At 49.2% G+C, this 13,322-nt stretch overlaps 1 protein-coding gene across 3 annotated transcripts in view; it reads right to left on the bottom strand.

The window, feature by feature from the left end:
• LOC142584592 (protein 5NUC-like) overlaps nt 1–13,322 on the bottom strand; it is a 761,070-nt gene that overhangs the window by 33,788 nt on the left and 713,960 nt on the right. For 2 of the 3 annotated variants that reach the window (XM_075694708.1, XM_075694709.1), the window contains one exon: nt 11,796–11,999. The exons of the other annotated variant lie outside the window; for it this stretch is intronic. In XM_075694708.1, coding sequence (XP_075550823.1) covers nt 11,796–11,999 — 204 coding nt within the window. The remainder of the gene's footprint in view (nt 1–11,795; nt 12,000–13,322) is intronic. 3 annotated transcript variants of the gene reach the window in all.

The following is a 13,322-nucleotide window of genomic DNA, read 5'->3' as shown; positions in this document are numbered from 1 at the left end:
TACGTAACTTTCGCTTACAACCCGGTGGTGCTGGAAACAACGCAGATCACCCAGTTGAAGCTGGCCTGCGGCAGGAACCCGACGGCGGCTCTCGACGCCAAGCTGCCGCACGTCACCGACGAAAAGAATCTTGACGTCGCCACCTATCTCCAGCGCGGCGAAGAAGCCCGATAGCTCTGCCGCCTACGGATCAAGAACCAGCAGCGTACCGACAGCCGACACTCCAGTCATTGTGGTGTGAACCTCTCCTCTTGTCCTTTCTGTTTGTTACTGTTTTTTCCCTTTAACTATGTGCCAACTGGCCCGGATTTCAACTCTTCTGCGACAGTACAACCTCCGACGACGCTACGTCGAGTACCAGCCCAGCGAGCCTGTTTGGGTTTGGACCCCGATACGCCGACGAGGACTCAGTAAGAAAATATTGCGGCGCTATTTCGGACCCTATAAGATCATCAGACGTATTGGCGAACTGGAATATGAGGTCGTGCCAGACGGCATTTCGCATTCACCGCGGTGCCGCGCACGATAAGAAGTGGTCCACGTGGTGCGCCTTAAACCCTTTTACGCACACCGACAAACTTCCTTATTTTGTTGTTTCTTTGCTACGGGTGTTTTTGTTAATTACTTTGGTTTGTTTGCGGCGTTGGGTCGATGCTTTTTAAGAGGCGGGTATTGACACGTGTACTTTATCTTTATCGGGCGACCACGTTTCACCGACTAACAAATGTTACCGCACAGCGCAGGACACGCGTGCATTTATCGGAAGTTTCTGCAATGTTGTCGATGGTTCCATCCACTGTCTGTCACCGAACCTTGTGTTATCTGATTTGAAGAATGCGCGACGTCAATAGTGTAGAACTTTGTGGGAGGCACGCGGGTCCCAGCGATTCCTCTGGAACATTCGACGACTGATGTATAAAAGCCGACGCGCTTTACCAGCTGATCAGATTTTCGACGATCGGCGAGTGTGTTCGCCGCTATCGTTGTTCCTTGAGTGTAGCCCGCTTTTGAAGGAGCAATTCTCCCGATAAAACGCGTTTTGTTAATTACAGTTGCGCTGCCTTCTTCGTCACTACCACGTGATAATATGAAACGGGATGACAAACCCCCTCATGTTCATGCATTAAAACTGCATCCATACCAGTATCAGAGGCGTCTATGCGGAGAAAGAATTCCTTCTAGACGTTGGGCGCTCTTACAGTAGGTCTAGAGCTTAGCGCGTTCCTCAGATCTTGAAACGCGTTTCCTCTTTCAGGGGTCCAAATCACCCGGCTACTTTCCCTTTTTCGCGTTAGCTCAACAAGAGGTCGGGCCTTCTCAGCGTTATGGTGAATTAGGCCTCGGTAATAACTAGCAAGTCCGAGAAAACAGCGTACTTGCTTCTTGGTTTCTAGTTTTGGAGCATTTAGTATCTTTTCTATCGTGCTATTGAGATGTTCTACCTTATTTCTTCTGAACCGATGGCCTAAAAATACAATTCAAGTAGCTCCGATTTCGCACTTCTCAGGTTAAACTGCTGAGCCCGCGCTCCGAATATTTTCGAAAAACTGCCGGAGAGTGTTGGCATGTTCTTCCCAGATAAAGGTGGCTATTAGAACGTCATCTATATAGTGGACAGCGTTAGTAAAGCCGGATAGAAGAGTGCGCTAGAGGCGAGTGAAAATTGCCGAAGCTGTCTTAATGCCGAAGGGCGTAAACCGAAATTGGTAGGGTCCGGATTGTGTGGAAAATGCGGTCTTGGCTCTGGACTTCTCTTTGAGTGGCACTTGCCAATTGCCCTTTGTGAGATCCAGTTTTGAAATTTGGATCTTGTTTCCCAATTACGACGGATACCAGGTCTGTCCTTGGTATTGACTCGGCATCCGAGACTAGCACACTGCTAATTCGGCGGAAATCTACACACGCTCGGTAGGTTTTGTCTGGCTTTCTTCACAAGAACCAAAGGAGAATTGTAGCGAGAGCATGAGCTTACAATCACACCTAGCTTCAACATGTCAAACACTGCACTTTCAACAAGCTCGTTCATGGTAAAAGGCAAAGGAAATTGCGGTCTGTTAATCGGGCATGAAGTTGTCAGCTCAAGACAACATTCGAGGAGTGTCGTCTTGCGAGGGACTTCCAAAAATATGTCTTTATAAGCCACTAACAGTTCTTGCAGCTTAGACTTGGCTTTCATCAAGGGAATCAGAGGAGCGAATGCTTTCGATTCACCCGCCTGCTTCAACTTTAAAGCTTGGTACGCGGGCCTCAGTTTCTGGGTCTTCTGCCACGACAAACGAGAAAATTTGGAACGCGGCTAGTGGTTGGCGCTCTTCATACCGGTTAAGCATGTTGATGTGGTATAGTTTAGTGGTATGGCCAAGGTCCAACCAGTAGTGAAAGTTATTTTCCACTCCAGCGACTGCAAATGGTTCCTTCCAGTGCATCATTAGTTTGTTATCAATGGTTGGGAGAACTACCAGCGCGCGATCTCCTGCTTTAAGCTGTCGGAGGCAACTGTTTCGGTCGTAGTACCCATTCTGAATTCTCTGAGCTTTGCACAAATTCTGGTGAGCTACCTTCAATGTCTCTTCTGGTCGGCTCCTTAGGTCGAGGACATATGCGTATGTCGTTTTAACTTCTTCCTTGAGCCAGTCCTTGACCAGAGATCCTTGAGCATGGACAAGGGTCCTCGTACTTGACGCCCGTATATCAGTTCAATTGGTGAAACGCCAAGGCTATATTGTGCAACCCCACGGTAGGCAAAAAGAAGAGGGGCGAGATCTCGACCACAGGCTTTCCGTTTTTCTTGGCATAGCTTCCGCAGCATCATCTTAAGGGTACCGTTAGAGCGCTCCACCATTCCATTACTCATCGGATGATAAGGCGTTGAGCTGAGATGCTTGATCGTGAGTAAATAATTTATTTCTCTCATCAAGTCTGGTGTAAAACAAGGTGCTTGGTCGCGAAGAATCTCGCGTGGGGAACTGATCCTTGAGGACACCTCAACCAACTGTTCGACTACGGTTTCTGAGTCGATCGAAGGATGGCGTCCGGGAACCGTGTTACGATATCCACAAGCGTGAGTATACGCCGGTTGTCCTTACTCGATGTTGGACACAAAGGGCCGATGATACCTACCGTGACCCGCTCGAATCGGGTATCAGTAATTGGCATTCGTCCGAGCGGAGCCTTGCCCTCTCTATCCTTAGGAAAGGTTCTTTGACAGGCATCGCACAATCTGACGAATTGTTTACCGTCCTCTTGGACGCCGGGCCAATAAAATGATCCATGGACCCGTGCCATGGTATTCCGAATGCCTTCTTCTTCGAATGTCTTCTTCGAATGCCTACAAATTCCAAGTAATGCGTCTTCCTGCTGTTTTGTCTAAAACATTTCTCCCGATACCAGCAAAGCTCCAACATGCACTGGAGAACATGGCTTCGTGATCTTGGCACCCATTATAACCTGCAGAGAACCGCTGTCTTATTTCGATGCCTTGACCGGTTTTCCCTGTGCGCGAATGGCGGTCGATGACCTCAGAAGGAAGCTCAGCATGGTCCTCCACTTTGTCTCCGGGATCTGAGCCGCAAGTTTTCTAAACTCGAACAGCTTAGTGCTTGCTATCCATTCCGGATTACCGCAAGTTTAGAAAACGTGCGGCTCAGATCACGGAGACAAGGTGGAGGACCATGCTGAGCTTCCTTCTGAGGTCATCGACCGCCATTCGTGCACAGGGGAAACCGGTGCTCGTTTTAGATCAAGTTTCGCTCCCCGGGAACGTTTCTAGGCTACTGGAAAAAGGTCCAAAGTATGCCGTTCCACCCTCTGTCCGGCCCCACGACCTGGTAGGTCTCAACCGGGACGTTTCCGCAAGGTGTAGCCAAGAGGACCATAACAAGTGTCTGAAGGAGGGACTTTACTTCATCTCAAGGTGTTCAAGCAGGGCTTCAGACGTTCATGCTAAAAAGAGCTTAGAGGTGTCGTAAAGTATTTCAAGCAAAATGAGCTTATGCTGTTGCAGTCAGATAAGGAAGGAGGGTTTGTTGTGTTGCCAAAAGGCCGGTTTGATGAAAAAGCGCAGGCAGCGGTGAACAAGAATTTCGTTCCTATTAAAAAGAGTGCAGTTAGAGTCAAGTCGAAATTCATCGAGTTCAACAAAAGTTTGAACTTGACCACCCTTGCTAAAGGTATCAAGAATAGCAAAGAAAGCTGTTTGACTGTGTTCTTTACCGCGAAAACACACAAGCCCGATATTCCTTTCAGAACTATTGTTAGCGAGCGCGGGGCGTGGCAGCATTGCGTGAGCCTTTTTCTTTTGAATAAGCTTAAGACCCTACAAGTGGATGACACTTTCCGTGTTAAAAGTTCTTCGGAGGTCGTGCAATTTGTTAAGTGTAATGACAGCATTAAGCGTGATTTTTCTGTTGACGTAGAAGATCTATTCTACTCAATTCCTCAGGACAAGCTTCTCGTTTTCTTAAGGGAATGTATTGAATACAACAACGTGGTCGACTTCCAGAACTCACCGGGCCTTTCAGTGGACAGCTTTTTAGCATTGCTCGAGTTTTATTTAAGTGTGACTTGTATTCTTTACAACGAGCAGCCATATCTGCAACGCTGGGGAGTGTGTATTGGGTCTTGTGTTGCTCCTATTTTGTGCGACATTTTTTGTCTTTTGTTGATAGGTCTTTAGAGCAGATCTTTAGTGGGGGGCAGGTTTTAAAAGTCTTTAGGTATGTTGATGATTTTTTAGTGCTTTTAAACAATAAGGGTGACTTTACATCCCCTGCTGTTATTTTAGAAGCTTTTAACAACCAAGGCCAAGGGCTTGTTTTCACCCATGAACTTACTGACGACACAGGCCTGCAGTTATTAGATTTAAAATTGTCTTTTGAAGTTGGCCACGTCTGCTGGTCCTATCAACCGCGAGCCATGAAGCAATTGCTGCCGTACGATTCCGCACACTCTAAAGTGGTGAAGCGAGCAGTTGGTAGTCTTTGCTTGGAATCGGCTTTGCGGAAATCGTGCGCACACCAAATGCGGTCTAGTTTTACGAACCAAGTTGGACGCGTTTTGGCAGCTGGTTACCCTTTGACGGTCGTCAATGCTATAGTAGAGTCTCTTCTGCAAAAGTAAAGCTTGCAGCACGAAGGGCGAGCGCAGAAGTCGAACGACAGAAGGTAAGGTTATTCCCTATGTACACAAGGTGTCACACAACCTTAAAAAGGTTGCCAACCGTCATGGTATTCCTCTGGTTTTCTCTGCGCCCAACAAGCTTTCGAAGCTGTGTTCTCGAGTTTGCTGTAAGAGCAGGCGGGGCTGCTGCACGAGGCATGAGAAGCCCTTTGTTGCGTGCTCCAGAGGGGTTGTTTATGCAATTCCCTTGCACCGTAGTGGGCAGCTCTACATTGGTCAAACTGAGCGTTGTGTGAATGACCGTTTAAGGGAACATGCGCAAAAACTAAAGAAAAAAGAGGATAAGGGCGCACATTTGGTGGCTCATGTTACCGCGTGTGGCTGCGACGCTCGATTTTCTGCGACAACTATTCTTGGCAGGAGCGGCAACGCGTCTTCCAGGCTCGCTCTTGAGGCCTTCTTTATCAAGAAAAATAGAGATAGATGTGTGAGGGAGCCTTCCATCACATTACTGGATGCCGAATTTAACTTCGTGCGCGACCGCCTTTGATGTGCATGTACCGGCTTCACTTCTGCTTGGTAGGCGCATGCGTGACAAGAGGATATATATATATATATATATATATATATATATATATATATGCACTATCCTTCCTTCCATTAAACAGTTGTGAGTAGCGCTTGTCCTTGTCTGTCTTCCTTGTGTCCGTGGTTTTATTTGCGCTAAGCTACTACTTCCAATATCAAGGTGGACGTGTTGAAACCGACCAGAGGTCTGGGGGCATGCCCCGAGTGGTGAAGTAACATGCCTGGTGACTTTAGCGCGCTGACATTGAATGCAGGAGCGCGCGCATGTGCGGCAATCCCGCAGCATGGAGGGCCAGAGATAGTGGTCGGCCACGAGGCGTATAGAGGCGCGTATGCCGGGATGGCTGAGATTATGTAGCTGGTTGAAGAGGCCACGGCGATGGGAAAGGGGCACGTAAGGCCTGCTTCGTGCTGTTGATATGTCGCAGTAGATATTCGTTGTCGATTCAGGTATGGGGACTTGCTGCAGGCGTAGTAAGGACTTGCCCTTAAGAAGCTGCTGCAGTTGGGCGTCCGTAGTCTCATCCTCGGCGAGGACATCAGGTATTATCTGCGAAGGGCTAATAGCTGCCACACGTGAAAGCGCGTCGGCGACCATGTTATCCTTCCCGCTGACATGTTGGATGTCGGTGGTAAACTGGGCAGTGAAGGACAGCTGGTTCTGCTGGACCCGCGGGAGTTTGTCGTGGCGTTGAGAGAAGGCGTAGGTCAGAGGTTTATGGTCGGTGTAGATAGTGCAGCGCTGTGCTTCGAGAATGTGGCGAAAGTGCTGAACTGCTTCATATACGCTAGAAGTTCTCTGTATAAGCTGGCGAACACGACGGGGCGGGGGTCGTGGTTTCGTCGGTGGGACTGGCTGCAGAAGGGGGGTCGTTTTGCGAGCTGAGATTTTCTTGGAGAAGAATGCCAAGGGGTGCCAGGTGTTGTCTACGCGCTGCATAAGGGCGGCGCCGACGGCGATGCTAGAGGCGTCCGTGAAGAGCCCCAAGGGAGGGTCTGGCCCAGGATGGGGAGAAGTGTGGCCGTGCAGAGAGCAACTTTGCATTTTTCGAAAAGTTGCGTTAAAGCCGGTGTCCACGTGACGGGTTGGTTTCTTCGTAGACCAGCGAAGGCATCATGAAGGGGAGCTACCAGGCTACAGTCGGCTGCGTGTGGCAAGAAACGCCTGTAAAAGTTCAGCATGCCGAGAAAACGGCAAAGGTCTTTAGCGGTGGTTGGGTGAGTAATTTTGCATGTCTGAGATGCGTTGAGGTAAGGGTGGAGTTCCCTCTGATGAAACTTCATGGCCGAGGAATTTGATGACTGAAGCGTCGAGAGTGCTCTTTGGGAAATAGACGAGTAGGCCGTGGTCATCGAGGCGTTGGAAAAGCAGACGAAGGTGCCTGTTCGTCGGTGTTGCGGGAAAAGTCCAATGTGTCGTCAAGATAGACGAAACAGAAGTCGAGGCCGCGGACGACTTCGTTGATGAAGCGCCGAAAGGTTTGTCCTGCGTACCTTAGGCCAAAGCTCATGAAGGGAAACTCGAAAAAGCCGAAAGGAGTAATGATTACAGTTTTCGGGGCGTCGTCCGGATTAACGGGTATCTGCGTGTGGGCCTTGACCAAGTCTAGCACGGAGAAAACGTGGCAGCCAGAAATGCAATGGGCGAAGTTGTGTATATGGTGAACGGGGTAAATGTCCGGAATGGTGCGGACGTTGAGGGCACGGTAGTCCCCACAGGGCCGCTAGCCTTCGGTCTTCTTTGGGACGAGGTGAAGTGGTGAACCCATGGGCCGTCGGAGGGTCGGGCAAATCCCTCCCGGAGCATAGCTTCGAACTCTGCTTTGGCTATGAGCATGCGTCCGGGGCAAGGCGACGGGCGCGACAGAAAATCGGGGGGCCTGGGGTGATCCGGGTGTAGAGCACTGTGGTGCGCTGCACATCACGTGGCAACCCACTGGGGTGCGTCAAACCGGGAAATTGGGCGAGGACGGCATGGTACTGTGAAATATGTTCGACACTGAGTACTTTGTTACTTGGCTGGTGGGCAGCCGTTTGCTGTCCTGGCGCAGAATGTCCTGTTGTCGCGCCGATGAGAGGGCGACGGAAGGAGGTTGTAGTGCGCCAAAAAGTCTGAGCCGATGATTGGTTCGGTGACGTTGGCGATAACAAAATTTCAATGAAGGTCACGGCGTAGGTTTTTAAGCTGGACGTGCAGGCGGAGCGAGCCGTAAGTTTTGATTGTGGACCGGTTTGCCGCGCTGAGCTCGAAATACGTAGAAGGATTGGGACCATGAAGATGGGCTCGCGGGTAGCCGCAAATGTCGGAACCGCTGTCGACAAGGAACCACTGCTTTGTAATTTGGTCGGTGACGAAGATGCTACGGCCTCCAGGTTGGCAGCTCGCAGCGGTGGCTATGAGCTGCCGTTGGTATTTTCCCGATTTCTAGCGGAGCAGGGTGGTCGACATGGTCATGCTCTGTCTCCGAAGCATCGATGGTAGTATCACCGGTCGTCATCACCAGGCTGCTGCGACAGGGTAGTGTTCTGGCCACGGCTTTCCGAGTGGCGCGTCGGGAAGTGTTGATCCAGGCGTCGTTGAATGTAGCTGAGCTATCGGTTGATATCGTCGATATGGCGCGCAAGATCTATGGTGTTCAGCGGTGCAGCGACCGCCTAGACGGTGGGCGACAACGGCGGCAAAGAGACCTCGATGACGCGATCAGCGATCCCAGCAAGTTGGTCGAGAGGTAGCGTAAGCTGAGCCTGCGGAATTGCCTAGACGGGTGGTGGAAGTTGTTGAAGCCACAGGGTTTGCAGTAAGGAATCCTGGACTTCCATGTTGCCCGCGAGAGCACGCATGTGGCGGAGGAGCTGCGAAGGCTTGCGCTCGGCAAGTTCTGCGGACTGAAGTTGTCGCACCTTCTGGTCTTCCGAGAGTGACAGGCGGCGAATGAGTTCAATCTTGAGGTGCTCGTAAAGATTGGCCGTTGGTGGGTTGGCAAGGATATCCCGGACCTCGTTGGCCTAGCGGGCACCGAGGTAGGCAACGACATAATCGTAGCGGGTCCGGTCTTGCGTGATGTGCGCGAGGGAGAACTGTGCCTCGACTTGGGCGAACCATACCTCGGGTCAGTCGGCCCAATACGGCGGAAGCTTGACAGCAAAACGCCAGACGCCGTGCGGGGCAGCGTGCGGGATGCCATCTGCCGGAGTTCTGACGTCCTCGGGGGAGCCGGCAGGATTCTGCTGCACGGAACCATTGAGTTGGTCGTGCTGTTCCGGAAGCTGTTGCTCTTGCTTCTGGATGACCTCTTGCTGCGTGTGAAGCTGTCTGTTGAGAAGTTCCAGCTGTCGTTGAAGGGCGTCTTGTTCGTCCATGGCGATGCGTTTTTGTTCGTTGTCCGTGTCACCAGATGTGGGATGTCGTGTCTGCCGAAGGACGAATCCCAGTATAAAAGCGTAACGACTCTTTATTCGACTAACGATGGCAGCGGACGGGCATACCAACGCTACGTTCGTCTCACTAGCGGAAGGTAGAAAGCGGTCCTTCTCAGCCGGGCAGCCTGTTTTTATAGCCACTGTCGGTGACGCATACCTCAGGTGACACGGCGGTGGCGCTATGTTTTATCGGCCACGCAGTCCAGCCGGTCCAGCGTGCAGCTGTGTTATGCTGGGCCGGATGATATGCCAGAATGTGGAGGGTGCGCAGAAATATGCGCAGAGTGTGTCGCCACACCGCAATTCTTTGTTTTTTTAGAGTTGCTGGCCGTTAGCCTCATCAAGCGCGCGCAAATTAGTATTTATACATGACACTCATGAAGATTCGCTTATGTTTAGTTACGGAGCCTCAATCTTCTTTTTTCCCTTTTTCTACCTGAAAACAAAGGCCCCCGAGATTCCTAAAGGAATCTGCTATATTTGTAGATGTAATATATTTCTTTCCCAATTGGACCAAGTTTTGCAAAAACTTTGACTAAGAAGTTCTTTTTAGCCTTTACATATGCCGACATTTTTTGCTATAAGTAACCAAGGACTGAAGTTTGAAGTTCGCAAAAGCCGTGGGCAATGTTTTATCCCTACTTAGGCAACATGAAAAAGGTTCGTATTTTAGTAGTGAACTGCCTGAGGGTAATTTTTTACAGTGTTTAGATGGAAACATCGAGTTCTGTATAGATTGTCTTTGTTGTGCTTACGCTTCACATGCAAAGAAAGGGCTTCAACCATTTTGACTCATCCGATTAGAAACTAGACGATAGAGGAATTTCTCCACGTTGCCTGGAATCAGCTCTCAGGAAATCATGTATTCAAAAGATGCAGTCGAGTTTTTAAAGCCAATTGGCCAGGCTGGCTTCAGCTGGGTTCTTTCTTGCAACCTTCTTGCAAAAAAAATGAAGTGCAGTGAGAGCTGGGGGGGGGGGGGCGGAGGCCCCACGAGAAGAAGTGAGAGCGGTGGCCATGCCTTATGTGCACAAGTTAGCCCATAATAAGCAAGTAATATGTTACACTCGCTCTTTCAGCCCATAGGAAGCTCGTAGGCCTTTGCTCTCGCATAGAAAAAGAAGAGGGGGAAAATGAGACGGAGGGTGGGGAGGCGTAACTAAAGATGGACATATCATCGTTCATCAGATGCGCCGAAGGGGTAGTTTATGAAATTTCCCCGTCCTTCGGTCGTTCCTATGTAGGACAAACCGGATGCTGTGTGCATAAGCGGAAGAGGGAACACAAACGGAAGGTTGAGCGAAATGAAGAGAACCGTAATTTATTTAAGCATATTAGAAACTGCCCTTCGAGATCTTGTATACCATGCTCTTTTTTGCGCGCGGATTCTTGCCTGAAGTAAACATACGAAAGAGCAGGAAATTATGGAAGCGTTGTGTATCAGCAAGACATGTAGCTTGCGCGTTAGTGAAACTTCTATATCATTGTACCAGTTCTATAAAAGGATGGGTGCGAAATATTTTTTTCGGCGTTCCTTATCATACCCCTCTTGATGCTTGAATGTGTTTGTTGCGCAGGCTCTGACTGAGGTTCCGTGCGTACGTACGTGTTTTCTGTAAAAGAAAGCAGTTGTGAGTCGTGCTCTGTCTTGTTGTCTTCTCTTGTGTGCTGCCTGGTATAACCATTGGAAATGATTCTCAAGCAACAAATACCAACTAATATCAACTGTACATCATCATCGCCACCTAAAATTTCTCTACATTGTCCCTGATATACTCATAGAAGCCGTCAATAATCACATACCTAGGCGTAACAATATCCTGTTATCTTGACTAGTGTCCAAATGTAACTAGTATCATCTCATCCCGAAACAAAAATTTAGGACCCCTGAAACGTCCTTTGCGTAACGCCACCATATGTGAAGTTGTTAGCTTATAAGACCCTCATCAGGCCCAAACTCGAGTACTCAGCAGCCACGAGGAAACCTCATCACGTATACCTCATTAACGCTACTGAACTGGTAAAGAACAGCAATACTACATTTGTCGTACGCATATGAAGCCATTGTTTATTCACTAAGGCAAGATCTCAATTGCGAACTCGTTCTTGTCACCATCGTATTCCATGTCTGGCACTATGTAATATTTTTTGTATACTTCCCTATATCGCGCCCCTTACATATCTCCATCTGCACGCACATGATTTGCACAGGTCATTCACTTAGCGTCGCTGGCTTCTCGTCGTATTTCTTCCCTCGTACAGCAACCGACTGCGATGGCCTTCCGTACAGCATTTCTCCTATCTAAATACATCAAGCCTCACTGACGCCATCACGACGTTTTCTACGATGTGGTAATCGATATAAATTGCCTTCTTGTGTTGCCCCCACCCCTTATGTTATACCCCAAGCAAAGACATAAAGTACCTTAAAGGCATAACGTGAAAGTGAGGACAGGCTTTTCACTTTGAACTGCACAAGGTTCTTGTACTTGGTAACTGAAACTGTGAAGACTGCACAGCAGAGATTGTAAAAAAGTGAATGGTTTTCGTTGGCTTTCTCGTTTGCATAATCGATGGCTATTGGTCTGTGGAGTGGGCAGTCGAAACTGAGCTGTTGGCGACGTGCAGGAATATTATTCCAATTGCCAGCGACAAGCGAATCCACTCACCTGTGTCGTACATATCACTCGGTGCGACGAAAGAGAAATTGAAGTTGTCGCCTCCGCGCACAATGTAGCTCATGGCAGCCACGCGGTAACGCCGCGCATCTTCCAGCGGTTCAAACCGAGGCACACGGCAGTCAGCGCACAATATGAACGCGTCCACCACGCGTTCGTAAGGTTTTCGTCGCACGTCGTACACCACGCGGAGCCCTGCAAATGAAACTGTGAATCAGAAGAGCTACACACAAAAAAATGCAAGGCTAGACACATGCCAATACAAGAGACAGTCCAAGGGTCGAAGAGTAATTGGCAGAACAAAACGACTAGGCAAGAAACACAGGGTAACAGGACGTGCACCAACTATCTGAAATCTATTCACTAAAACGTTTTCGTTTAAGCGCAGGCTACTATCATGCAATCAAATAGGTCGGGTAAGAAGAAAGCCCAAAACAAAGGAAAAACAAGCACCACATATGATCAATGCCACACGGTACAATGAATGATACGGTGAACGTGGATGCCAACGCCTCACTAAAACAACTACTCGAGAGGAAAAATCACGGCAAGCTCAAGCACTTTTCCCGTCGCCTAATGTGATTGCGTTCGATAGGATCAAGCTTTATGCATTCCTTACAGCTTACAATGGTACGGCAAAGAGGAGGAGAAGAACCCCAATTTGAACTTTTCTGGTATCGTAGCTCCTGTTCAAGCTACAGGCACTGGTGCTCGCTTGGCATGAAAGGTAAAATTTAAGCTTCAACAGATGCAACTGGGCATGATCTTCCTTCGTAAACAAGCTGCAGCAGATGCTCCGGTCACCAGCGGCAGCGACGCATGTAACACATACGCACGCAAGAGATAACTTCCCCACCTTTTAAACGTGGAGGAGACACTCGCCGGCCTCACAGGGGTCCTGAACGACGCCTCGAGCTTGGTCCGCGCACACGCCGCGTTCAACACCTGGCGCGTAGCGTGGAACTCGCAAGCGGAGTCAACTTTCTCTCATACGCTTTCTCTTCAACAAGGACCACGCTCTCTTCTGGATGCTTTATTTCGTAATATACCAAATTGCCATACGCGGCCGCTATTGGCTGTCATCAATCAAGAAGGATGTTTGGATCAATATTCTTCTTCCTGCTGTACTGTGTACATTTATTGACAATGTTTATTAAACAGGCTGAAGTAAGCAAAAATCGGCTTTTGAATTTCGATAACTATTACGTACTTCCGGGTGTAGCCGACTATCATTTGCCCACACTCGGCCGCCCGCGTAGGAGTTAAATTTGGCCACCCCGCTTATCGGTATCGTAGCCGTCGGGCCTCAGTAACTTAGACTAGTTTTGAACACTCAACTAGCCTCGAACCACGCGAAACTTAAGGTCAGACCAGACACACACTTACCAGCGCGTCCTGGCCGCCCTAGTTAGACGTTTTGGCAGGCTTCGCTTCGTATTGAGCTATTGATGGTGCTTTAAAATGTGCTAGTTAAATGTGGCTACTAACCGTTAATCAAGCTGGGTGCAGGACAAAGCC

This window comes from Dermacentor variabilis, chromosome 6 (assembly GCF_050947875.1).
Source record: "Dermacentor variabilis isolate Ectoservices chromosome 6, ASM5094787v1, whole genome shotgun sequence".
Taxonomy (NCBI): domain Eukaryota; kingdom Metazoa; phylum Arthropoda; class Arachnida; order Ixodida; family Ixodidae; genus Dermacentor; species Dermacentor variabilis.
Note: the sequence above shows the minus strand (reverse complement) of the source record. Positions and strands in the feature narration are given on the sequence as shown.